The 27,862-nt window shown below is 35.9% G+C and overlaps 2 protein-coding genes across 7 annotated transcripts in view; one reads left to right on the top strand and one right to left on the bottom strand.

Annotated features, from left to right (window-relative positions):
- The window catches only part of IMPG1 (interphotoreceptor matrix proteoglycan 1), a 55,975-nt gene extending 46,765 nt beyond the window's left edge, over positions 1-9,210 (top strand). Inside the window, exons 15-17 of the mRNA XM_064412478.1 lie at positions 2,477-2,687; positions 5,140-5,223; positions 7,371-9,210. Of these exons, the coding sequence (XP_064268548.1) occupies positions 2,477-2,687; positions 5,140-5,179 (251 nt within the window). The 3' untranslated portion in view covers positions 5,180-5,223; positions 7,371-9,210. The remainder of the gene's footprint in view (positions 1-2,476; positions 2,688-5,139; positions 5,224-7,370) is intronic.
- A 622-nt stretch (positions 9,211-9,832) lies between these two features.
- The window catches only part of MYO6 (myosin VI), a 110,508-nt gene continuing 92,478 nt past the window's right edge, over positions 9,833-27,862 (bottom strand). For 2 of the 6 annotated variants that reach the window (XM_064412476.1, XM_064412473.1), the window contains exons 29-35: positions 24,297-24,326; positions 23,742-23,780; positions 20,559-20,662; positions 19,165-19,296; positions 17,014-17,040; positions 14,659-14,877; positions 9,833-13,257 (exon numbers count right to left, since the gene is read on the bottom strand). In XM_064412476.1, coding sequence (XP_064268546.1) covers positions 13,058-13,257; positions 14,659-14,877; positions 17,014-17,040; positions 19,165-19,296; positions 20,559-20,662; positions 23,742-23,780; positions 24,297-24,326 — 751 coding nt within the window. In that variant the 3' untranslated portion in view covers positions 9,833-13,057. Of the gene's footprint in view, positions 13,258-14,658; positions 14,878-17,013; positions 17,041-19,164; positions 19,297-20,558; positions 20,663-23,741; positions 23,781-24,228; positions 24,327-27,862 lie in introns of those variants that run through there. The other 4 variants (XM_064412474.1, XM_064412475.1, XM_064412477.1 and 1 more) reach the window with 4 other exon arrangements.

Here is a 27,862-nt window from a genome sequence, read left to right as displayed (position 1 = left end):
TTCAGGCTCTGGTACTTATTTCAGGGTTGAATTTAATTTCATTGTTATGGAGAAGAACAATAGCAAAGCTATGCAGATGCCTCAAGGAATTTTGGTTAAGCTGTCTTTTTATGTACAGATCTATGACAATTCTGGAACAAAAATCCATTCACAATTCAGTTTCTAAACAGTTTTCATTTTACATATGTCTTTGTGGCCACTAAAAGCAGAGGTAGCTTGTGGTAAAGAAAACTAACAAAATCACAGTATTCTACCCTTCAAATAAACCATGATAAACTGATGTTTGATGAATAAAGTATCAAATTAGTTAAAGAGTGAACTTTGGGCTGCCATATGTTCCTTGCTTTAGTAATAAATTTTCATTAAATAAAAATTAAAATAAGAAAGATCCTAAAATGCAAATTCAGAAAAAAATTTAAATCTTTCATCTTCATCTGATATGCTTTACTGATGTGGTATTTCAACATTAATCCAAGAAAACAGAGAGTTCATTACAGAGAGTTTGTGGAGAGAACTGTTTTTCAAGGCTTACAAAGTAGTATAGAACCAAAATAGAAGAAATTGTGTTCACAAAGACACTGTATTCCAGTACAGGTGTGTCAAAGCCTGATGCATTTTAATTTCAGAAAACAAACAAAAAAATAAACCCCAACCTGTGTTTCAAGTTAAGGTAATAGCAAATTCCTCTTTGTTGTGAAACTGGGAGCCATCTAGTGGTAGTGATGTTCTACCAAAGTGAAACATGGATGGGAACTGACAGTCCAAAATCTATATCAAGAGTCAGCAGCTGCAAAGGGCTGACTGTACTGGTCATAAATAATACTATAAAGAAGAACTTTTTAAAATACCTGCACTAAATATTTAATTGGGACTTAATAATTAATAACTAATAATTATTTTATAATTGATTTTAAAAATTTTTCATTAATAATTGATTTCTGTGAAAACAGAACGTATGCACGTGTGTGTTAAGGAAGATGAAAGATTATCACAAGAACTCATCCCAGCCAAATGCTCGAGCCAAGCTCTACCTTGTTGTTGGAGTTTCCATGTGCTCACCCTCCCAGTCCAGGAGCAAAGGACATGTCAAGCCAACATGCACATTGCATATAGCAAAGGGTGCACACTAAAACCCACTAGCTGAGAATTCAAAACAGGAAACAGCCATAAAATTATCAAGGGATCATAAGTGAACAGCCCTGATGGATTCATTTCTACCACTGAAACATATCCCAGTGTGTGTCTGAGATTTCCAGTACTCCTATAACAAATGCAATCCTCATTTTTCATTTAAATTAGTATTACTGAGCATCTGGTATATAGACCATGAATGGCTGCAGAAGAAAACTCTCATCCCAGCTGCAAGCTGCAATATCCAGTACAAACCTTCCCTTTAAACTACATAATTGTAAAGGGCCACAGAGCCCAGCTCATACCTGTATATCTGCTCTCATTTCCTTGTCTGCTCTCTTTTCCTAATTTCATCTACTTTTTTTTCCTTTTCCTTTCTGGATTCATACATGTTACTGGGGCTGTTTGATAGCATGAACAAGATTTGTATCCCCTGATATACTTCTCACTTTTTGCTTTCTAAGGTTTTTGCCCATGGTACACAGGAAGCAGAGTCCATGAGACAGGACAGGTGGATGCAGCCCTCCTCCTCATCACCCCATCAGTACAAGTTGGGTTGGCAGAGAATGGGAAAGGAGAAGCAGACTTGTGTAACAGCTGTCTCTGATTTGGGCCTTCCCATGAACATCAGCAGGGTCCTTTTTCCTTAATCTCACAGAGGTATCCCTCACTAATATTTAAAAAACAAAACAAAAAACCAAGCGGGCTTTTCCAATGTTAACATACCACAACACAAAAAACCTTACCCAAAAAAAAAAACCAAAAAACACCAAAAAACAAACAAAGCCCAAAACAACAACAACAGCACAAACAAAAAAATACCAGGCAAACAAAAAAACCCCACCCATCACAAAACCTAACACTACAAAGCCTGTAAGCATATTCTTTGGAATATGACAGCATTTCTACATTGCAGGTCTTAGTATTGTGCAATATTAAATAATCTAATTCCATTCCTCAGTCCTAAATTATGTGTTTAAGAACACATAATTAGAGTTGAAATTATTTCTCTCACATAAGGCTGTAGCACAGGATCCATGAGTATGATGATAGCACTCGCAGCAAAAACAGGGTAAAATCATCCAAATGTGAAAATCCTTGTCAGTGAGATGAAAATAAACTCAGTGCTTAGCAGAGATGGGGTAAATTAGTGCAGATGTCAACATGAACTGGCTGTGTCCTGTACAGGAAGAGGCTGTGTGTCCTTCCATGCTGGACAACATCCTCCCATCAGCACGCCCGAGTGGCAGGCCAGTAAACACGAGCTGTTTTCTCTGGCTGCCACAAGCCCTGCCAAGGCCCTCTGGGGCAATGCTTCAGTTAATGATTTACCCATCCTTTACAGCTGATCAGGCAGACCCCTGCAAATTCATGGCTTGCGACAAGTTTTCCGAGTGCGTACTGAACGAGTGGACAAAAGAGGCCGACTGCCTGTGCAAGCCTGGCTATGCCAGCCAGGATGGGCTGCCCTGCCGGAGCCTGTGCGAGCTGCAGCCCCAGCTCTGTGTCAACGGTGGCAAATGTGAGCTGGTGCCAGGAAGAGGAGCTGTCTGCAGGTAAATGGATTGATGAATTCTGTTAACAGCCCCATAAACCACGCTAATCAGCCAAAAGCTCGACATTCAGATGCTGTAAGTCACACTGCAAATACCCTTCTGAAGTATAAATAGTCTCACCATGGATAAATCCATTTCTGCCTGTTTGTATACACAGAACATTGTGATCTAGCTATTTTTAAAGATGCTTCAGAAATTTATTAGAAATTCACCATCATTGGCAGTGATGACACACACAAAGGCATGCATTCATTTCAGATTTCCAAACACATTTTGGAAAAATGAAATAACATATTCACAGTTTTGCTACTGATTACAGGGTAGCATGTTAAGAAGTTACATTTTTCTAAGATATATTAAAAAGGAAATCTTTTTACATACAGACTGTGATTCCAGACCACCTGATAAAGCACATGAAGGCTGAAGCTGCTTTCAGGGATTTCTGGGATAGACTTGAAGATTAGCAGCTCTTCCTTACTGCAAATATATTTCTTAAGGATTTTAAATGAAATTATCTTAAGTCAATACTGAGAACTACACAGTACTTGAACATATTCACTCCCTTTTCCAAAGTATCAAGTTCCTTCTTGTTGTAAGACTAGACAATTCAGAGCATTATTTGAAACTGTATACTTGACTGGCACACAGTAGCTGACCAGCCATGTACATGAGTGAGAAGCAAGTCACAATTCTTGCATTTGCTTATTTTCTTTCAATACTTTAACTAGAATAACAATACATCTTTTACTTTACTTAGGATTAACATCAAAAATTAAGACCACTGGACAAATTATCCAAATTATTCACTGTAACAACCCAACAACCAAAATTAATTTTCTTCAATGGGCACCAGAGGAATTATATTGAATTCACCACAGTTACTGCCAAATTCCTGACTTGCAGAGTCACAATAGAGCAGCTGCAGCATTTAGTACTGGAAATCAGCCTTTGACCTAGAAAGGTCCTCTTCAAAACTTTGCTGAGGTAGCAAGGGGTCTGACCTACTCCTCCAAGAAAAAAAAACTTTCCCCATCCAGAAAAACCCTGAATGCACAGGTTTAACCAAACCATCATGATGAATTATAAAAGTACTAAAAACAATACATGAAATTTTTTGTGAAGTATAGCAAGTCACAAATTCCTACTAGTGTCAGACTGACAGCTTGTGCAAACTTGTACTGTCAGAGAGAAAATTATGGCCTACTATTTGCCCTTGTGCTCCACGTAAATTCACTTTCCCCTTGTTACAGGAGGAGTAGAGTTCTGCTTTTTGTAGTAGAACTCTCATTTCAGACCTTACTCCCCAGAGTGAAATCACCAGAATATAAGCTTCAAACTTGTGTTCAGACATTATCTTAAAACATACCTGAACTTCTAAAGTTCTAAACCACAAATGTTACCTGTGGGGTTAGAAATTTGTCAGAGATATTTAAAATGCATGATTTCCTTAAAATTTGTAGGTCATGAAGGAATATGTCAGTGTCTTTTCATTTAAAAATCACTCTTGAATGTAAAAATATTATCTTTCCATATGATCAATCACATTATTTTCATGGAGACACATAATTATTTGTAGTGGAGATAATGAGTCTATATTACATTGCAGATTTTCCTCTTTTTTTTTTTTTTTTTTTTTGTTTAAGATACTCAGTACTTTTTGCCTTGAAGTTCTGTACATTTTTTCTCTTCCTTTCCTTGTTTTAGATGCCCTGTACGTAGACACCAGCTTTACCAAGGACAGCGCTGTGCAAAATTTGGTCCAGAACCCACACAACCCTTCACTTTTAAACCTCTCATTCTTGGCTTAGGAAGCCTTGGTTTTCTTTTCATCATTTTAATAATTAAGATAAGAAGAAAATGCAAAAGAAACTCTAATTTGCAGTAAGCCACTCACAATCCTTTCCTTCACATTTCAAAATATTCCTTTTGTTTCTTTTGCAATTTAAAATCTTACCTAAACAAAAATGTTCTGCATTTTAGAAGTCCTACTCTCAGCAGCTGCCATTCAGAAAATGCTGTAAGGATTAATCCTGCTTTCGAACACGATGAATCCCTATCTAGCTTTTGTCACACGGCTTGCAGTGTAAGTGCTTGTCTCAGTTCCTCAGAGATCCTTGATCACGAAGCATTACATGAACTTGAAAACACAATTCAGCCTGGAGGTAAACTGCATGGAAATCCCTTTCTCATCCCCCAACAAACAGCCCCACCTGAAATAACAGGTCCACCTTCATCTATTAACTCCACAACTAAATCAAACTTGAAGCTACTCTCTTGCTTGGCAATTTCAGAACTGAAAATACTAATGCATTCATTGCAGTGTAGGTTTCATAACAGCACTCTAGAACTGCTTTTCTTACAGCTCTCTTGCATGGCTCTGGCAGTCTGTCTAGCTGAGTGGTTTTAGTCATTTAGAGAAATAATTAGTGGTTTGGTTTTTTTACTCTTGTAGGTCACCAGATGAGTTTACAAAACCAAGACTGACAAGTTAGTGTCTGGAATTCTTCGTTTCCAGCATCAGCCAGACAAAACCAAGGTTTGTGACTATTTTCAAGAACCTTAAAAATCTGTCTTGTCCCATTGTTTATGTCACCAGGGAGCCTCTTTGTAGTAACTCCATACAAAGAAAAGCTCAGATTTTTTTGACGCTTGATATGACAACTACATTTTCTTCTTAAATGCTTTTATGCAACAAAGTTCTATTTTGTATAACCATGTGCTAATGTGGCAGTCACTGCAAGATGTGAAGGAAGAAGAAATACCTGAAATGGCAAATTAACACAAAATGGAATCCAAAGAAAAGGTTTAAATAGCAGTACTAGCTCACTTAAAATCTCAGATCACTCCGTTTGGTTAAGCTACATAGAGTTTGACAAGTAGGAAATCTAATTTGAGCATAATCAAATATGCTAATATCTCAAGTATTATTTCAAGTTTTGCTACTTGAAACCCCTTGTATCTTTGTGGGGGAAATAAAGACAGAAAGGAGAAAAGCTCAGTAAAACTTCCTCTAAAACTGGCAGACTGTTTCTGATGAATCTGAGTATGTCCTCTTGATAGGTACAAAAAAAAAGCTTTTATTTTGCCATTTTTCATTTTTCTGAATTACAGCCCAATTAGGAATAAAAAGGTTTTGCTATAGCTGTTAGCACCCATTGTTATTGTGGGGAATATCAGTGCAGGACTGCTCTTGGCACTAGCTGGACATTTTGGAAGACAGAATACCAACTACATGAATCTTATGTTTGTTGCTATGTAAATAAAGGAACAAGCAAAGATACCATATAGAAAGATTTATTACCACTGATCTTCATCATACCCAGGTCTGGTCTCTTCAAGTACAGTTACAGACTGAGCTGAAAATGGGGGGACTGGAATGCAAAGATAGAGATGGACAAAGCAGCAGGGAGTAGCAGTTTGGAAAAGCTCAAGAATGAACTCACTTCACTGGTCATAAAAGCATGAGCACAGATGTTTGCAATTAGTATTTTACACCCACCTTAAAAGAAATGTGCCTGTGGGCAATTGTAGACCAATAAACTTTCATAATAGCTAAACTACTTGAAGTTTCTACTTCGAAAATAATTAATATTTTATTAAAGTAATAAAATGGCACATCTGTGAAAGAAAACACAGTCTGTGTCATCTAGACCACATTTGAATTGCCAAAAGCACATTGACAAAGCTCTTCTCAAGATCTAGTTAAGTAAATTAATTTAGTGAGAAATCCAGCAACCACAAAATTGAAATGGGTTTAAAAAAACTAGGTGGCTATTTTTCACTGTTACTCAAGTTCACAGTGAATGTTTACATCACCCTTAGACTCAACATGTTTTTAATTATTTGAAAAATGTCAGTGGCAGAAGAAAATAAAGGTAGAACACCTTTCATTAGCTGAAACTAAGAGGAGTACTTTGATTTCTCAGTCTAGAAAACTCCTTCAGGGCTAAATTTTTTTAAATTGAATATGGCACTTGAACTGAATTTTCAGGATGTGGCTCTCTGGAACTTGTAGGCCAAATTGAAAATTCAGTATTTAAATTCTGGTTTGCAATATGTAATGACAGCAGTGACAGCTTTTTAGGACATATTATCTAGAGTAAGTACAGCTCTGTATTTATGAAGGCATATATGAAAATAGGTGTAAAGTTCCAGTAGAAGTTAAAATACCTTTCAAACCCTTCCCAAATATGAAAAATGTTTCCAGTTTAGTTATAGAATGACTGCATGGAAAATTATTGCAAAACTTATTTATCCGAGGGGATTTTGATTGAGTGGAGTTTTACACAATTAGTCACTCACGAACTAACAACCTTTAACATCTCCAGGGATGGTGCATCCACAACTTCTTTGGGCAATCTCTTCCAGTGCCTCACCACCCTTACAGTTAAGAATTCCCTCCTTACATCTAATCTAAATCTCTATCACTTTAATGCCATTCCCTCTAGTCCTATCACTCCCTGCCCTTGCAAAAAGTCTCTCTCCCTCCTTCTTGGGCCCCCTTTAGGTACTGAAAGGCCACTAGCAGGTCTCACTGAAGCCTTCTCTTCTCGAAGCTCGATTATTACGATGAACTACAATTATCAGATTTTAGTGTCACCTTGCCTATTAGCTATTAGATAAATACTACACTTTCAAATTCAAGAATACTTTTCAAATGTCTTATGGGACTTTCTCTTATAGGCATTCAAGAAAGAAGGTCTGCATTATTCAAGATTGAACTTCGGGATGAGTATGAAAAAAAAAAATAAAGGATTCCTAAAGATACAGTATTTTGGCTCTAAAATCAATGCACATTAAAAATTAGTTTTACTGAAGGAAAACAAATTACCAAGTTGAGCAGCTTTTGAGCATGTCTAAAATGCCTGGTAGGAAGTTCCCACTATTAAGATGCATGCATTAAGCTTCTGGTGCTTACACATCTTAACTGTTTTATTTAAGAGCTGAGTGCTAGAAACAGATTTTGCTGAGATGTGACATTTTTCAACATTGTATGTTACAACCATTCTGGTAAAAATGTCAGTGGAGGTTCAGTGCATTTCTATACCCCTTTATTAAACTTCCTTACACACACTGATGCAAATAGTGAATGGAAATTAGAGCTGTCATTGACCAAAGGCCACATTAAAAGCATTTGGGAACTTCTTCATTCCCTCCCTGAATGCTCACACAGAAGTTGGATTCAATTTTTCAAGGGTTGCTATGAACATCAGATTCCTATTTTTCTGTTAATAAAGACATCATTTTTACATATGTACATATTCACTTAACTGTTTAATTCTGGTGACAGTGAAACTATCAGGTTATCCTAAGACTTTTTGCTGAGGTACAATATATGGAGTTTCATCTTTTCAGAACATGAGATTTGTATTCACAAGCACCCTCCTGGTGGTGAGTAAATTAGAATTGCACATGAGAACCTACACTTTAGAGTCAGTATCCACACAAATAATTTTGAGACAATACTGCTAGTTTTTGTAGGAGAAATCCAATCAGACAACAGGTGGCCATTAAGTATTTTGTAGGCTTATTAATTTACGCACTATGAATCCACAGTCCTGATTGAAGTAGGAGCATTATTTTACCTTGAGTATCTTTTTCTTGTGTATGTATCTCTATTTATATTCTGCACCAGTGCTGTATTCAGACACTGGTTTGCTGCTTGGTGCACACCAGAAGTCGTACTTACAGCTCAAACTGAGCCTCTACAAAGTTCATGACTATCCTGGATGACAACTCCTCATCCAGATGTGAAACTTCCGTGTATCCAGGACAGCAGCTGACTTTGGTGACAATTCTTACTTCGTGCCGTGCAGTTACCACAGCAAAGATTGAACTTTGGTTTCCCTTTTCAAGTCCACTCAAACAAACTGTTTACGAATTCCCAACAACTGCACGGGCTTGCCTGCAAAACCACCGGAACTGGTGACTGCGTACGGATGAAGGCAGTGCACCAAGGAGTTTCTACAGCTGAAATAGTGTTTTTACTTACTTTATTTAAGTAGGAAAGAAAAATAAAGAAGAAACCTAAGATGTGTTTTTACACAGTAACACTTCAGAATAAAATTACTTTAAAAGTACTTTTGCAAGGTACTGGAAGTCATCCTTGCCTACAAATGCTAGCTTTTCACTATTGCTCATGTAAGCTAAGAATGCATTAAGAATGCTGATAGCATTCCATTTTTTTCCATTACAAATGTATTTTTGTATGTGTTTAGCATATTCCAACTTCTACTAGTTATCATTAGCCAGATTAAAAAAATAAGTAATTTTAAAATGTGTATTTTAATAATGATTATTCATGATTGTATTTATCACTCTCAACTATTAATTACCAAATATATTTGCTGACGTAAACCTTTTGTATTTCAATAAAACATAATAAAATTATTTACTTGAAAATGTCACAGGGAATTGAAGTGATGCCTAATATTGCACTAAAGTTCATCATGTTACTTTAAAACTGATGTAGAGTTATAGTTGGTAACAGTTTTATACAATTTGTATAAAAGCCATAAGGATACTGAAGCAAAATTACATTTCCTAGATAAAGTCTGAGTTGTTTGAATCTATTTAAATTTTAAAAAAAAAATTATCACTGTGATTTGGCCCTTAAGATGAGAAAGTTCCCCGAGACTCTAAGAGAAACACAAACAAACAAAACCCCCGCAAAAGCAATACCACATCTCCATCCCAAACATAAAGCTTCCCCCACAGCACACACATTCCAAGCAGCAGAGTTGGTGTCACCAGTCACTGACTGACACAATCTAAAATTAAAAGGATGCAGAGTACATAGCATAGCAAATGTTAGACATATTGGAAGTGATAGCAATAAATGTTAAAAAAAAAAAAAGTATTGAAAGCAAAAAGATACTTATTTCAATAAATACTGAGAAATGAAGTATGAGATTTAAGATAACAAAATCAGAACTTTCTAATATGAGAATGTTATTTTGGAGGAGCACTTACCTTAGAAAATAAATTTTTACTAGAATAAAGCTTTAAAAATAGGTTTAAGCAACAAAAATATCTCACAGAAAAGCAGCAGACAGAACCAGCAAAGGAATATTTTTATGTTTCTCATAACTTCATTAACCCTTATGCTTCAACTCTTCAAAGACAAAACAGTAAGAAGATACAAGTAAGATTTCAACATGGAATGTGTTTATTTTTATTTTTAATTTTCAGTACAGTATTAAGAGGTCATTTAAATACTTAAAATAAAGTTTTTTGAAGAAAAACCCAGAGGATTCAACTAGGTAAAGAAAAACACAATCTCATCAGTGGATAAAAGACAAGTATTGAATGACCTTCCGAGTCAGTATTGAAGGATCTTCAGAGTAGCATTCTCAAGAAAATTAATATTCCTGGGTCACCTAGTCAGGAATGTAGCTTATTGTGGTGATTCTTTTCCTATCCTGTTTTGTGGAGCATTTTAGGCAATCTCAACTATAATGGACAGTTTCACTGACAGGTAGGAAGATTTTTTTTTTAATGAAACACACAAAGAACCAAGCAATTGGGCTTTAAAAACCTCTATAATTTTCTCTATGATTAAAAATCAGATAGGCATCAGGTCATCCTACATTCCTAAAGATCAACCCTCTTCCCTCCTTTTATATTTCCTCGCTAAATCAACCAACTAAAATTATCTGACACACTACAAGGGACCATGGAAACAATTGGTAGGCAGTTAAATATTGCCAGACATGTAAAAAAAATAAAATAATCTGAAACCAACCAAAAATTAATTTTGTTTCACAAAAAGATAAGTAAAACTAAGAGCAAAAGCTGCTTTTGGTGTGGAGTGAAAAAAAAAGGGGGAAAAAAAAGCAGCCTGCTAATGTGCAAACTAGAATACCCTGATTTCTGGAATGCATCTTCTGCTTCCATCAGGTGTACTTCTGGAGCAATGCTGGGAGGTGGGAACATATCATTTGAGACGTCCAGCCACCAGACCCTCTTCCACTATTTTGAAGTCCATTTTATTTTCATGATAGGTCATATTTGTTAGTCACTTAGTAAAGAAAAATTTCCATACACCCCATTCTGATGAATAAATTTTCTTTCCAATGCCAGTCAAGGAAATCCTGACTTGACTGAAGGAACAGAGTGGAAAAATTCAGTTAATTTTATTTAAAGTTCCCTGCAGGTATGTTTACACACATTCATACTAAAATATTTAAGCACATATGTGTGTATATACCCACACACATGTAAGCATTTGAGGGTCTTTGCTTAGAGCATTCAGTCTCATAAGATCCATGGATTTTTAGAGATATATACACTGAGGTGGAATGTGCTAAGTCAAGCAGCTAAACCCAGACAGAAACAAACACAGGTCATGTCAGTGACTTTTCTTCCTTGGGTCACATGAATGAGCACAGCTTCTTGCAGTGCTAAGTGTTTGGGGACTGGAAGTTGTCACATTTTGGTTCCAATACAGCAGCACATTAAACAAGTAATCTACATTTTATAAGCTGCACCTTTAAACTCATGCAACACTGTACAGGTTTGCACACAACTTTCCAGCCAGCAGTCTGAGGCACTTCTCCTTTCATATTCCGGCCAAAAACAACTGTTTCAATGAAGAATTTGGGTAAAATGAAAATAATTTTCTCATTTGCAATCACATGACCAGGAAGTATAGAGTGGGTCTACAGCAGAAGCTAAGATTCCCTGTTGCAGTGGGTGTGTAAAGAGTTAAATACCACTTGAATATCTACACATTATTCCCATAAGGAGTGCATTTATAGCAACAAGCAGACTGTGGCACACAACCACAGTCTAAGGTCAGCAAGGAGCTTTCTCTGTGCTACACAATAACCCCTCTTTTAAATGAAGTATATTTACGCATTTTAAAATGAACATTTCCAAAAGGTTTCATGCTCCAAGGAGTGTGGAAATTATTTCATACTGTAAGCAAACTGTCAATTAAAAAGGGAAAAAAAATTTTTAAATCAGGCTATGTAATTGGACATCAAGCTACTTATATTTTGGATTTCTATCAGAGAGGTAACAAATGGTCATGTTTAATTTGTTGAAATAATGGCCAGCAAGATAAAGCAATGTTCACATAAGTGAAAGAGATGCTTCTTATAACTGTATGAAATTAATGATTCCCACCCACAAAAACTCCTTAAACAAATGGCTTAATAAGGGGACTGTTACAAGCTGTGAAACTCGATAGAGGAGATTAATATACAGCTCAGCATCCAAATCACTATGATATTCCAGTACACTAAAAATTGTAGCTATTTCATCAGCACATAGTATTAAGATGCATTATGTTATTGGACCAATTTTTTACACAGTCTAACAAAAGTTATAGATCTTGTATATCTCATTACAGTTAAAATAAAGAGGATTTCTGAGGCTCAGGCCACAGTATTCAGTTAAGTTATACTGCCAGCAAAAAGCTGAACATATTTCCCTTAATGCTATCCTTAATCGTATATACCTTCAGATACAAAGCTTGGACAATTTTGTGTAATATGTTGAAATTACACTACCTGGCTAAACAAACTGTCCAAGAATTGCTAATAGAAATGTGGTCAGAAAAATAAAGTCTAAAGCAGATTTGTACTAAAAAGAAAGGAAAAAAAAATCTGTAAGAGAAGTGGTATAAGCCCTAAAGAGCAGTACATTCTTTTGAGGACCTCCAATATTATACTATTTTGATGAATATGAATGCTTTTCTTGTAATGTACAGAAAACCGTTTCTCTTAAACCAAGACAGAGAATGAATTAAACAGGGGTTTATAGGTCTCAAGTTCAGGAGGATTTCCCATCAGTTTCTGGAAAAACAAAAATCATTAAATACAGACACTAACCAGTTTGCAAATCAGGACATAAAATGTCTCAGATTATAAAAAAGTACACTCCAACTTCTCCATAACAGAAGTCAAAGCTAAGGCCTCACAATTCCAGTTATTAGAAATAGCATATTCTCTTTACTAGGCCACCACTTGAAGCCAGCTACTCAATGTTTTAAAGAAGGAATCTTACAAACAGGTGGTTGCAGTGCAGTTCTTTGCAATATGTACCCAAGTATAGACAGATTGCTTAAAAGTGTTAAGAGTTATAACAGAAACTGTTAAAGAAAATGCAACATATAAACAAAATGCAGCCAACTACACTGACTGAAGTTTCTACTGGGTCCTCATACCTAGTAAAGTTCACTACACAAATTAAACATCATGAAGTACAAATTAACAAACCACATGATTAATAAAATCTGTTCACTTTATATTAAACATCTCTACTCTGATTACAGAATGTTTAGGCCCTCTGCAGCACAGAGCAGCTCTTCCCTTTGTGTCGCGGGCAAGGCTCTCATCTGGAGCGCTCCTGTGCCGACCGCCCAGTTATTTCAACAGGTTCTGCAGCATCGCCGTAGCATAGGTGGGGCGAGCTTGTCTGCTTGCAATTGCGTTTTGGAGATACTGGATGCCTCCACAGCGTTCCCAAATTTCTTCAAACTGTCTCGGTAAAATTTCAGCACCTCGCTTTCGGGTTAAGCCAGTCTCTTCAAGGTTAAGCTCACACATATCCATATCATCCTTACCTGAAATGGTAAAGGGAAAAAGAAAACAGATTTTACATCATTCAATGGTCCCATCAATAAAAATTAGATCCTTGCTAATTACATTTCCTCTCTGTAGATCTGGTTTGCTAGTAAACTTCAGAGATTATGAGGGAGTCCTCAGATACAGGCATTTTTCAGTATCCCGTTTTTTTGTTACACAGAGAACACTAAAACAGCATGTGAATAAACTAGTATCAGATACTGCAATTTACACAGCTGTGCTTAAACAGCAAGCAGGAAGGAATAAAGGGAAGAAGCTGAAAGATCATCATCTCCATATATTCTTCTGAAACCCATTACAGGATGACAACCACATTCAGATTACATATACTTTCAGTTTCAGGCCACTTCACAATGAAGTGCTTTACCTATGGTTAAATGTAGCAAAGCAACTAAAAACTCCAGACTTTGGATCAAGTAGCTAATCTGTCAGCCTACCACCCAAAACAAGCAGTGTTTACCAAATGGGACCAACATAGGCAATCCAGTGAAATTATATGTGTAGCTCACAAACTAAATTCTAGTCTTATTTTTAACAGGTAGTCACGACAGAGTGCTACTTTTAGCTATGGGCTTTGGCACTGCACAGCAACAGTTGGTATAAGGAATTCTACTTAAAATAATTTGCAGAAAACAAACTTTTGTTGCTAGTAAAGCATAATCCTGAAGTGAAACAAATTGGCTATGGCCTTTCCTCAGTCTCTAAGTTAAATACAAAATCTCGAAACCAGAAGCATAAGCAGCATTTCTCCAGTGTTTTCTCCCCTGTTCCTTATGCTCCAGAAAAGGAGGATACGTTTCACTACCAGATACATGTCTACCTATCCATTGCAACATTTATTTTAAATTTTTAAGATTTAAAAGCTATTTTCCCATACTAAGTAGCATAAATAGGGTAAAAGCATAAGTTTTCTAATAGCCCCATGCTATGGAAAGACAATGTAACATATACGCACAAATTGCTTTGACACAAACTGCTTGTAATTCTTTACAGCTAACTAAAAAACAGAATAACAATGAGTAGACCTTTCCTGGATACATTGTGATGTATTATCTTGACACTGTCTCCAGATCAATGAATAATCCCAAGACCTGCAATAATAGAACCCTTTCCATTTGATTTCCTAAACTGTCTTTGGCTTCCCAAATTGAAGTACATGTACAAGTAAAACAGAGGACCAGTTACATGTCCTAATAATATTCTGAAACATTTGGTCACCATCAACAGCAGTCCCAAATCCTCAAATTCTGCCCAGATAAGAACTGATGATGAAAAAAAAAAAAAAAAAAAGAGGATACAACTTGGGGAACTTGGAACTTCATCTTCTTTTTCTAAAGTTTGTTGTTAATTCTGAACCTTCTCGAAGTTTCAATACCAACCCGCTACAAGCAGAATGGGTGCCTTGTCAGGGTGGAGCTCCATCTGCCGAGCAATCCAGGGCCCATCGAAGTGTGCATACCACCACCCCTTCTTCTTGTTCTGGGGGTCTTTGTACTGGTCCGCGGGGCGGATGAAGGGAATGCGGAAGTAGCGCTGCTGCCGGTTTATTTCAATCTCTTGTTGTCTGCCTGGTAGCTGGGCTGTGGGGTTCTGTTGTGCTATCATACAAAACATCCCCCCAAAAATAAGTGAACAAAATTATTAGAAAACAAGAAAGCCATAATTACTTGCTTTATTAGTCAGCACATTATAAAGCAAGCAAACAAACAAAATAACAAAACAAACAGGAAAACAAATAAACCCTCCCCAAAACCCAAGAAATTCTCTCTCAAAGTCACCTGAAGTCTCAGCAAACCTAAAAAGTACTCCCATCTCATATAATGTGCATTCTGTTAATCGCAACAGCTAAAACACTGGTCAGTTAACACAAGGCTCATGTTAACTGTTGTAGCTACATGTTGCCCAATGGCATGTTTAAACAAAACAAAATAAATAAAATAACACATTCTGCTTTAGATCAATATTTAAGGTAAAACTATCCATATAAAATTTCTTACCAACCAGAAACATTTATCAGTAATTGCTTTAGTTTAGTCCTTTTCTTTGTAAAAAAAAGATCACAGAGCACAGAAGCATGTTCAGTTACAAACATACAAATCATCACTTGATGTTTGACAGTCAACACAAAAGGATGTATAATACTGTTAGAAATCACTAATTTGTTAATAGAAATGTTGACAATAAGTACTGCTTATTACAAAGCTGCCAACAAACAATTTTCTGCCTAGATTTCTATATGTCAAAATCTGGCATTAGAAGCAATTTCTGGCTGCTTTCTTTTTTCAAGGAATTCTTTATTTCAGACCATTAAGATCAGCTGACTAAACTCCTAAAGGAGAAAGTCACCCGAAATTTTTTCAAGTTTAATATATATTTTTGGTAAATATTTTCCATATGCATTTTTGGACTTTTTGAGTTCCCCATATTTCAGACTCTGGAGAGAAACTTGCTTTCAAATAAAAGCACATATTCTCTACTTTAATTCATCAAATGATCAACCTTCTTAATCTTACATATACACTACCATAATTAGTTTTAAATAGTAAATGCAACATCTTAAAAGCAACATCCTTTCCTTTAATAACTGCAAGAGTTTATTACTGATCTTGTTTTAGTGGTTTACACCATTGTTACAGATACCCTGCATAAGAACCTTTGCCATCTCTACAGAAGAAAATCAGTATTAACTTTCTATATATTTCAGCATAAAAGGAATAATTAAAACTGAGTTCATTTTTTTCCTTGTCTATTGAGCAATGAAGATAATTTCTGAGCTACCATTTAATAATATGAAAAATGACAATTACTTTTTATAACTTATTTTTACAGTCATGAACAAGACTAATATAGACTAGCAAGTGCACCTTGAAATTTCTTCTGCTTAGATTCAAGCAAGAATAATTTTTCAAACCTGAAGAGCAGAACCTTAAAAAAACCCTTTGTGTTATACATATTGAGTCTCTTTTTTTATGTGTGCATTAACAATAAACACAGAAGAAAAAACACCCAGATTTTAACACGTAAATGATACTTTTTATAGATCAACTCTGATAAAACACACACCTTACAGGGAGATAGAGTATATAAAAAACTAATTCAATTTTCTACAAATCCTGTGAACATTTACCCCAGCAGATCAGTGCTTAAGTACTGTTGAATACTTTTTGCACTTCAATGCTAATTGCTAAGGCTCATTTCTACCCCTAGGCATATCTAAATGTAAGGGCATATGTAGAGAACAGGAATGCTAAGCAGCCAATGGAGCCTCTACTTTGTGCCATAGAACTGTGGCTCTCTATTCAGAAGAAACCATCACCTGAATGTTAGTTTGTGTGCTAGGAAAATAGTTGTTATATTATGTTGATTGCAGAGTTTTGCTACAACAAAAAGCCATGTTCAGGCAATAAAAAAACGCTAGAATGAGAATTTTTTGGGGGGGTTGGGGGTATGTAAAAAAATATATTCTAATATATTCTAATAATTTATGTAAGAAGGTTATTTCACACTCCCCATGACTCCTCAAATGGGTAGGATTTCATGAAGAAAAGTACATTTTGAAATTACTAGAATAATGAACAATTGCCATCAGATGAATAACATTGTCAAATTAATTTTTTTTACAATTAACTTCTATGTACACGTGTAGCAAAACACTGGATCAATCAATGTTAGTATAGAGCTCTCAAGTGTTCCTGTTCTTCAAAGTTAGCTTAAACAACTGTCCCCTCACTTACTTGAGTTGCTCAAAAATGGTGCAAAATCTGTGAACAAATATTACATGTTGAACAAAACATGAAAGTACTGATCCTTTATAAGTTATGGTTTCATTACAACATCAACATTTTTCACCAATGCTGATAACAGACAAATGGAAATTCTAGTTACAACATAAATGCAGATTATAAGTATTTCTATTCATTTTCTACTTCTATTTTCACTGGAATTAAACTTCAAAATTAATCACCTTAATAATTTGTAATTCCTGTTACAAAGCTTCAGTGGTATACATGCTAAGCACAAATTGCTTTGACAAATCTGTTAGTCAGTTAATGTAGTACTTTTCTTTTTTGACATTTCTGCTAGGAAAAAACTTCCAGACCTCTATCAATACCTATAATATACAAACCAATGCTTAGCTTCTATACTGAATGTATGAATTTAAATAAAGGATACTTATAAAATTACATTAAAGGATACTAGAAAACTACATTAAATCAATGAAGAGATGTAAAGAAAACACATCACTTGAAGCACACATCCACCAGAAAGACTTTTAGCTTAAACACCTAAGAAATCAGAATTTCTTACTACCTTCTCAGATATAGATATAGATATAGGAAATGCCCATATGGTATAATTATTTGCAATGCAAAGAATTATACTGGCATTAACATTAAGAGTCTCTAAAGGTCACTATCAATTTCTTCTGAACTGCAAGGTTCTCTTATTCAGAAATATTATGCCATATTTCAATGAAGCTAAAAAAATACAATGAAAAACACTGAAAAGAATGCAGGAAAAGTCTCGATAAAAGTGATAAGAATATGAATATTCTCAGCTTTGTGTGCAAAAATCCAAAGATCATCTGCTCTTTGATACTTCCCATCAGCAATACTGTGTATGAATATTTTACCCATTTAGCTCCAGAGAGAACATTCAAAGCAATTTACCACTTTGCAGAAGTGCTTTTAATGTCTTTTCCTGCCATTTCAGTCATAAGCTTCTTAAGCAGCTAAAACCACATTTCAGCTACAAGGAACCATTCTTTGATAATATCTTCTCCAGGGGTCCAAATTTTGCCTGCCACATATCCATACTAAAATTCCCTGAGAACCTCATACTCAGGTAATGCTCAAGCAATGCATAACTTAAGTAAATGAATCAAGGGGAAAAAGGTGCCTTTGTACATGGACTGAGATCAGCTAGGGCTCCTGGATTTCCCTGGGATGTTTATTCTCCATGTCCCAGGACAATGCCTTCATCTCAGGCTCATGTGACTTTGGGGAGAGCACTTTCTCCCCATCTTCCCTTTCCTTTGTCTCTCCCATGAACTGTGTGGCAGGAACACAAATATCATGGAATCAAAAGACAAAAGTAATCAACTGACTAAATTTTTCCATGCATTGACTGAGATTCTATAAATTTCTTAGATTCCTTTTATACAATCACCAGACTTTTGAGGTGGGATGTTGGGAAAAGATTAACAGTACTCTCTGTAAATATCCCTCCAGAAACCAGGTATGGAATTTTCAGGTCTGGCAGTCTTAAACTCCCACACTTGATTGATGAATGCAAAAGAAACTTACTCTGATTAGCGTGTTGCTTTGTCAATAAACACCTGCCTGTGAAATCAGTAGAATGAGAGGTCTAAATAGAAAACAGGGTCTACGCAAAATTTGTCACCCCATGAGCCAAAATTGTAGTATCAACACTCAGATTTTTTAAAAATGGATATAATATGATGTATGTAAGCAGTGATGTAAATAACAGAATTTGTAGCACCTTTTAAAAGTATCTACATCTATGTCTACATTAGCTATATATTATGAAATATTAAAGCAGCACAGCAATGAACATTTAACAAAAGTAACAGCACCTGCATTAGTAGGTCAAGACCTCTTTTTAAAAGATGTCATATGGATGTGAGAAATGGTTTTAAGAGAGAGCTGTTCAGCATAAGTAGCTGGGTCTACTGAAAGTGTTTTAATTTCTGTGAAGAATTTGCCAGTTTCAATATTACCAAAATATTTACCTTAAATCAACATAAAACCCTCCTAAAAACACCAAGTTTCTTCAACCCAGCAAACCTAAAATCCATTCCAGAAATGTTTTCTTTAGAATATTATCACCAAAACTACTATAAACACAAAATTATCTCTCCTTACCATAGTCTGTGACTGATTTAGGAGCACGCTGTTCTGTTTCTGCATTGCGTTTCTTATTCTTGGATTTCCAAGCATGATACACCTTTAGCCTTCGGTGGAACTCTTCTCTGCAAGCTGCCAAGAGTTCAATATCTATCCCAAGAAAAGGAGGAAGGGAAGGCATGAATGAGAAAAGTCAGAAAAATTATTTATTAAATGCTTTTCTATATTGGTAAGATATATGATTGGAGATCAAGTTGTGACACTAATATGATAAAATGTAACATGAACCCCCTCACTCTTGGAAGCACAGAGCCTGTGTGTTATGGCCCAAAAAGTCCCTGAGAGTCTGATGAATCCTTTTCTGCTTTAGTTACTAAAGGCAGTCCCCAAAGTAGCTGTGGTACTGGGACATTTGGAGCAGTAAAATGCTACTGTTGTAAAATATTTCTGTGGACAGTATCACAATGCAAGCAGCACAGAAACAAATGTTTAAAAAAAGATTAAATTGCACTGCTGAACATTATTTCTGCAACTGAAAAAAAAGAAAAACAGAAATTTGACTGCTTAGATTTGCATTCTTTTTTCATGTATGTATTTTAGTTTTTCTGAATTTCATTATGCTAAGAGATTGAATGATGACAAGGCTTTTTTATTAGTTATCTCAGAGTATCCAAGTTGGTTTCATGAGGAAAGAAATCTACTTATTACTGCACCATCTACATAGCTGAAAACATTGCTCCAGTCTTGCATATGTAAAAACACTAAAAGAGAATGAGTTAGTTTCCAATTTCTACATCCAGGAAGAAATTCTGAGCGATCTTAAATCACAAATTAACCAACTGCTTTCAATAAGAAGCAGGAAGAAACAGTAATATATAAAAGAGGAATAATTTTTATCTGTATCTATCTTCACAGCATTGAGGCGAAAGTGATTAATGCCCCACTGTAAGCTTCCAAAAAGAAGTTACACATTTTGAAAATTAAAGAATAATAGGAATATCTAAGACAGAACATATTTTTGCTTTCTTTGTGATCTAGTGACAGCAAGAAATGATAGCAAAATAAGTTTTAGAACATGCAAATTCTAGGTAAAGCATAATAACTACTATTCCCCCTGTGGAAGTACATCAAACTGAGTGAACTTAATTAAGAAGTTATAACATGCATTTTATGGCCCAAGATGTTTATTATCATAAATATATAATCCCTAAAAGACATAACAATGGAAATTATGTTTCCTTAATATGGAAATAGCTTTGTGTATTGTTCTTTTGGGGGTAAGAGAACTTTTTTTTAATGAATTTGTTATTCACTCAAACTTATGTAAACTTTTTATCTTTGTTATAGGAAGAAAATAACACTTTTCATATAACTACAACTTGAACTCTTTCTCAGAAAAAAAAACCACTTACCACAGGATGTGTTGATTGTATCACGAAGCTCTGCATATTTCCACTTGCTGAGATCATGCTTCTTAGTACCAGCAGCAGCTTTTGTGGCTTGCACTGCAGGACCCCTGCAATTATTTTTAAAATATATATGTATTTTTTCAAGTATTAAACAGGAATTGTTTTAAGAAGAGGAAGAGATCCCATGATCGACAATGTATCATACTTATTACCACACAGAATTCTGAGACAAAATACCAAAATATTTTCAAGGTTTTCAAATTATTAAGATAAAATTAAAATATATTTTATGCATAAAATCATATAATAATCTGATTGGCCTCCTAAAGATTAAAAGGAATTGTCATTAATGCCGTTCATGTGTGGAAAGACACATGTTCTGTTTATCTCATCCCACACTGATGTACGTTTTAGTTAGAGCCAACCAAGATGCAGAAAACAAAGACTGACAGCAGACATTTTTAGTTCCATTCAAAAAACAAACAAGGAAAAATATTCCTGAAGTAGAACAAGGAGAAGGAAGAAAAGGCATTTCCTCTGCTATTTAAAATTGGTCTAGGACAAAATCCTTGTTCCTAACCTTGAGAAAATATTCTGTCTTTGACAAAAACCTAACTTGAGAGAAGAAGCCGAATTAATTCTATAGTGGCTATCTAATAACAGCAATATTTATTCAGGGGTTGGGGTTGATGATATTGATCATCAAGAAATATCAAGGCAAAAAAGACCACTCGGACTAAAGGCTGACCAGTAAAAAAACACTCATTGAAACCCAGTGTTTTACAAAGGCAAAAGTTCTTCACCATGTAGGTAATACACAAGTAAGTCAACTGCAAATGCAAGTGAGAAATTATTACTAAAATCTCGATCATCTTTAGGAAATGTACAAGGTTTCCATATACAAAACAAACATTAGATATAAACATAAGCCTAAATTTTTTTTCCCCCAACAAATGCAATATGGATAAGTGGAAGAACCCACCCTCAGGAACAGCAAACTTCCCGTGGATTATTTGCTTATAAAATAAATTCAAAACACTGCAATGTTCAGTGATGATCAGCACACCTTTCAAACACTAAGGAATTCAAGAGCAGACAGATGATTTTACCAGCCTCTGCTCATGAATAAGAAAAAAAAATTGAATTCTTTCAGAATCTAAGGGAATTTGTTTAAAAGAAACTAGATCTTTAACAAGGTAGCAAAGTTCTTGATGCAATAAGAAAAAAATAGGCCTTTTCTTGGAAGGTCTGTTTGTGCAGTAATATCTTTGTGGGACAGGCACACTATTAATAGGTATAATCTAGTGAATATTACTTTAACGTTTATTTTTCCACAAAGGTCTCATGTGGTACTGTGAAGTTTTATGTTTATTTTCCTTTTTTAATTAGAAGGCTATAAAAAACTATTATAACCTGAATTTTTTATTTATGGAGATACAGCAGTTTTGAAAGCAGAGATAACAAATGCAATTTAAATTTCATTGAATAAACCTAATGTTCTTCTTAATAACAACACAACCATCTCTTCAGTATAATTAAAACTACAGAGTCTTACTGTTAGAATAGCAGCTTAATGCCTACTCATACTACTAATCCGAGTCCACATGCAGCTTCCAGTTGGAGTGTGAGAAATCAGACTTAAAAAATTGACTTAGAACTACTCATGACTGCAAAACAAATAACTGGACAAACTTCTTCAAAATATATACTTTAATATTTTGTTATTATTGGCATACTTGTAGGACATTAAGGATTCCTGATAAATAATTTACACTGCCTGGTGTATAACCTTCTTGAGCCTAATTTGACAAATCCTAAGGATTTTCCTTATTTAGCAACCTTACCCACCACTCTAAGAGTTTGCTGCCTAATTTAGCACAGCAGAGCTAGGCTGTACCCTCTCTAGTTAAACTAGTAATCTTTAAGAATGCTAATCCAATTGAATGGCTTAGTCTTTCTATTAGGGTACTACTCTGAACATCGCTTGTTTTCTACATGACTTCAACCATAACAATCTGGCAGTAAGAGGACATTCAATCTTCACTGCTCCATATGAGAGTATTTTCTGACTAAAAATACAAAAGATCAGTCTCATGTCAAAAGTTTCCAGTGTATGAAAAGTGAGACAAATTTAGTTAAACAAGCAGATACTGAGAGGTATTGCATTCTGAATTCAACCAGAACACAGAGCCTTTGATTTTGCCCTGAAATTTTTCATCTTTTTGTATATTAAAAATTGGCCACTGTGTCAATATATGCAGTACAATATAGCCATTTAAATTCACATGCTACCTTAATTACATTTGATGTGGTTTATTCCTATTCTTAAAATAACACTGCGGGAGAAAAATTTAGTTACTAGCTTCATTCCAATAATCCATGATACTACTAGAAAATCCATCAAACATGAGACTGATCATCTTCAGACTATATATACCTTAGCAACTTGTTAAAGAACAGATTCACTTTCAAAACCTCTAAATATTTTTTCTTCTGTAAGCTTCATAAAATCAATGTCAAAGATAATTTCTGCCCTCAAGTTGCTGATATGGAAGACAATCACAAAAATTTATTTGAACAGAGTATTAGTATTTTACCAACTCATATATTCAGACCAAAACCTGTATTTATATTTCTTTCTGCATTGTGCATAAAATCTTGCATTACCATTCAAGAAATCTCAGAAGGGGATTTTGTTTGGATATCTTAAGAGGGTTTTTAATACAGTCTTACCATGGAAATTTTCAAAACTGCTTTTAAGGGAACTCTAATTAGAATACTTCCTTATTAAATGCACCAACAGTTACATTACTGTTAAAAGACTTCATTAACTTTGTGCTGAATCTGTAGAAATATGCCTTTAAAAGATGTGGAGCCTTGTGTTCCGTTTATCACAAAGGTGAGAGGAGAAGAAAATTTGAGAAGCAATAACAAAATTACAGGAAATTACAGGGTATGTGAATGGTTCTCATTCTTTTCAATATAATTAATTAAAATAGCAAAGAAATAAGTGCTGAAAAAATGGTAAACATAATTTATCTGAAATAAATAATTTACTTATCTGCTTATCACTTGAAAAAAACCCCAGATTCTATTACTTTTAATTCCATAATAATTCAACCCATTTCATGCGTGATTTGGTTTTATAAAATTATTGATTCACTGGTGTTATACCTTCTCACCTACCTAGACAATATTTCTGACATTTCTGTGGCCATTTGTTCCCTACAAGAAAATTGGTAAATGAGCATAAACTAAATATATGGAAATAAAAACAGCCTTTATAACTGTGAAAGTGCCTTGACAATCAAACTGAAGTTAAATGAAGTGCACAGGAAATGGCTACTTATTTTAAATTACTTCCATTCAGACACACAAACAAACATATATATATATATATATATATATACACACACACACACGCACGCAGGGTCCTGATTCTGTAAAGAGCAATAAATCACACAGGGCAGTGAACAAATGGATGGTATGTGAAAAACTTTACAGCAATTATAAAATAATTTCTGAATAGATGTTATTTGGTATATTTGATTATTAAAGGTTTTATTAGACATAAGCAAAGTAGTGAATATAAGGTATTACAAACTGATTTAGACATTACAGATGCCTATTAACAAAGATTACTGTGGGGTATTAGTATATAAGAGGACAATACCAATTTATTTTGATTAATTAGTGAGGCTTTTATCTATTAGGGCATTCAAATGGAAAAAAATGCCATACGCAGTCATTTGTGGCTTTGTTCCATTGGCTCTGCAAATAGAAGACATTTAATGTTAGAGATTACTGCCCAGTTAATATTCTAATAATATGAAGCAAGAAAATGTGGGCCATAGCATTTCCTACTCTCTCACATCTTCTTTATTATCAAATGAATTTTTTAATTATTATTTTTAGCTGATTATATAGACTTCTTTTTCCCCCACAAACTTTCTCATTCAATAATGACTTAAATTATAATCTGGGGAAAAAATGTACAAGTGAAAGCTTTCCTCAGCCTTTCTCCCCTGTCCAATCTTTCAAAATCAGAGACTTTGAGACATGCTACTGCTCTATTTCATGCTTGGATAAGCATATCACAAGAAATTACAGCAATCCTCCTGTGGCTGCTCTGGGAACAGGATGGGTGCTTCTTCACTGCAAGCTGTGAACAGACCCCAAGTCTAACTGCTGTACTGGCAACCCACAGGTGCACACGTGCAGCACTAACCATGCTAAATTAGGACTTTTTGCGTTGTTCCAATGCAAAACTCAGAACAGATACACTCACAACACTCTCTAAGACTAGCTTCTTCTGGTGTTATATGACATACTATATGTTTCAATAAGCCACATAAATGAAAAGTATTGCCTAGTTGGAAGCAGATACCTATTATTTAAATTATTTTTTTTACTTAAGTGCTAAGCACTACCATTAATTTACCCCCGGGTGCAGTAATTCACGTATTACACATCCTTTCAAACTGTGGATGAGTAGCAAAATTGGATAAAGCTAGAAGAGGTCCAGCAGATCCAGCACAGAATAAGCACAAATGAAAATGCTGTATCTGCTGCCAGAACAAACAAATTTTCTTCTTTGATAGAAGCCAACAAATATATTTTTTTAGGAAATGGCTAATACTATGCACCTTGAAATATCTATGAAAGCTATGAAAGTGAATACAGCAAGGCATTTTGAAAAAAAGAAATAAACTACAGGCACTCACATTCAAATATGACAACACAAAAGCGTCACATATTTCTTAAAACTGAGCACATAAAATCACCCTTTTCTTCCTCTTTTCACTCCACAATTACAACCATACAATGAAAATATGCTTTTATTCATCACAATATGTAAGCATGAAAACATTTTTTTACAAAACTGTGTGAAAACACTGCAAAAGCAGTACACTGCATGAGTTCAGTATGAAGGCACACATGCTTTATCTTATTACAGAAAAATTTAACAGGGAAGATATATATATATATATCTGTACTTATAGAAAAGTCAGTGATTTTAGTTTATCACGTGCTAATATGACAGTCTCAAATGTAGAAGATTGTAGACCATAACTTCATTATACTCTAGAAATTATTCTCATCTCTATGCTAACATGGTCAGACCATTCAGCATTTTCCAACCACTCAGAAGGGTCTTCAGTCTCCTATCAGCTACACAGCAGAACTGTGCTAGCCACACAGCAGAGAGAAACTGGCAGTCAAAGAGTTATGATGACAATCAGTTCACAGAATCACAGAATCATGAGGCTGGAAGAGACCTCTAAGATCATCAAGTCCAACCTATGCCCTAACATCTCAACTAGACTATAGCACCAAGTGCCATGTCCAGTCTTTTTTTAAACACATCCAGAGATGGTGATTCCACCACCTCCCTGGGAAGACAATTCCAGTGCTTTATTATTCTTTCAGTGAAAAATTTTTTCCTAATATCTAACCTATACCTTCCCTGATGTAGCTTGAGACTGTGTCCCCTTGTTCTGTCAGTTGCTGCCCGGTGGAAGAGACCGACCCCCACCCGTCTACAACCTCCCTTCAGGAAGTTGTAGAGAGCAATAAGGTCACCTCTAAGCCTCCTCCTCTCCAGGCTAAACAACCCCAGCTCCCTCAAACGTTCCTCGTAGGGCTTGTTTTCCAAGCCCCTCACCAGCCTCGTTGCTCTCCTCTGGACACGCTCAAGTATCTCAATATCCTTCCTAAATTGAGGGGCCCAGAACTGGACACAGTACTCAAGATGTGGCGTCACCAGTGCCAAGTACAGGGGGAGAATGACCTCCCTCCTCCTGCTGGTCACACAATTCCTAATGCAGGCCAGGATGCCGCTGGCCTTCTTGGTCACCAAGGCACATTGCTGGCTCATATCCAATCGGCTGTCAACCAGCACCCCCAGGTCCCTTTCTGCCTGAACACTGTCCAGCCACACCGTCCCCAGCCTGTAACGCTGTAGGGGATTTTTGTGGCCAAAATGCAGAACTCGGCACTTAGACTTATTAAACTTCATACTGTTGGACTCTGCCTATCCATCCAACCGATCTAAGTCTCTCTGCAGAGCCCTCCTTCCTTCCAATAGATCAACACAAGCTCCCAGCTTAGTGTCGTCTGCAAATTTACTAATGAAGGACTCGATGCCCTCATCCATGTCATCTATAAAAATATTAAATAGAATTGGTCCCAGTACAGACTCCTGAGGGACACCACTGGTGACTGGCCGCCAGCTGGCTGCAGCACTGTTCACCATCACTCTCTGGGCCCGGCCATCCAGCCAGTTCCTAACGCAGCGAAGAGTGCTCCTATCCAAGCCACGGGCTGCCAGCTTTTCCAGGAGTGTGCTGTGGGAGACAGTATCAAAGGCCTTGCTGAAGTCTAAATAGACAACAACCACAGCCTTTCCTGCATCCATCAGATGAGTTACCTGGTCATAGAAGGAGACCAGGTTGGTCAGACATGACCTACCCTTCATAAACCCATGCTGACTCGGTCTGATACCCTGGCCATCCTGTAAGTGCTGTGTGATAGCACTTAGTATGAACCGTTCCATTATCTTACCTGGTACTGAGGTCAGGCTAACTGGCCTGTAATTACCAGGATCCTCCTTCCCACCTTTTTTGTAAACAGGTGTCACATTGGCCAGTTTCCAATCATCTGGAACCTCACCAGTGAGCCACAACTCCTGGTAAATGATGGAGAGCGGCTTGGCAACCTCATCTGCCAGCTCCCTCATCACCCTAGGTGGATCCCATCTGGTCCCATTGATTTATAAATATCCAAGTGTCCCAGCAGTTCTCTGACTGCCTCCTCTTGGATAATAAGAGGAACATTCTGATCCCTGGCACCACCTACCAACCCTTGAGGACAGTTGTCACGAGGATAAGCTGTCTTACCACTAAAGACTGAGGTGAAGAAAACATTAAGCACTTCCGCCTTTTCTGCATCTTTAGTGTTTGCCTGCTCCATCCAATAAGGAACCGAGGTTGGTTATACCCTTCCTTTTACCATTAATATATTTGTAAAAACTTTTTTTATTATTTTTAACAGAAGTTGCCAAGTTGAGTTCAAACTGAGCTTTGGCCTCCCTAATTTTTTTTTCTACATGCCCTGGCAGCACCCTTAAATAATTCCTCAGAAATCACTCCCTCCTTAAAAAGATGATACATCTTTTTCTTATTTCTAAGTTCCTTCAAAACCTCATTACTCATCCAGACTGGACGTTTGCCTCGTCTACTCATCTTTCGGCACACAGGGACAGTCTGTTCTTGTGCCCTCAAGATCTCTGCTTTGAAGCACACCCA

This window comes from Passer domesticus, chromosome 3 (genome assembly GCF_036417665.1).
Source record: "Passer domesticus isolate bPasDom1 chromosome 3, bPasDom1.hap1, whole genome shotgun sequence".
Classification (NCBI taxonomy): domain Eukaryota; kingdom Metazoa; phylum Chordata; class Aves; order Passeriformes; family Passeridae; genus Passer; species Passer domesticus.
This window is presented reverse-complemented; position numbering and strand designations above follow the sequence as displayed.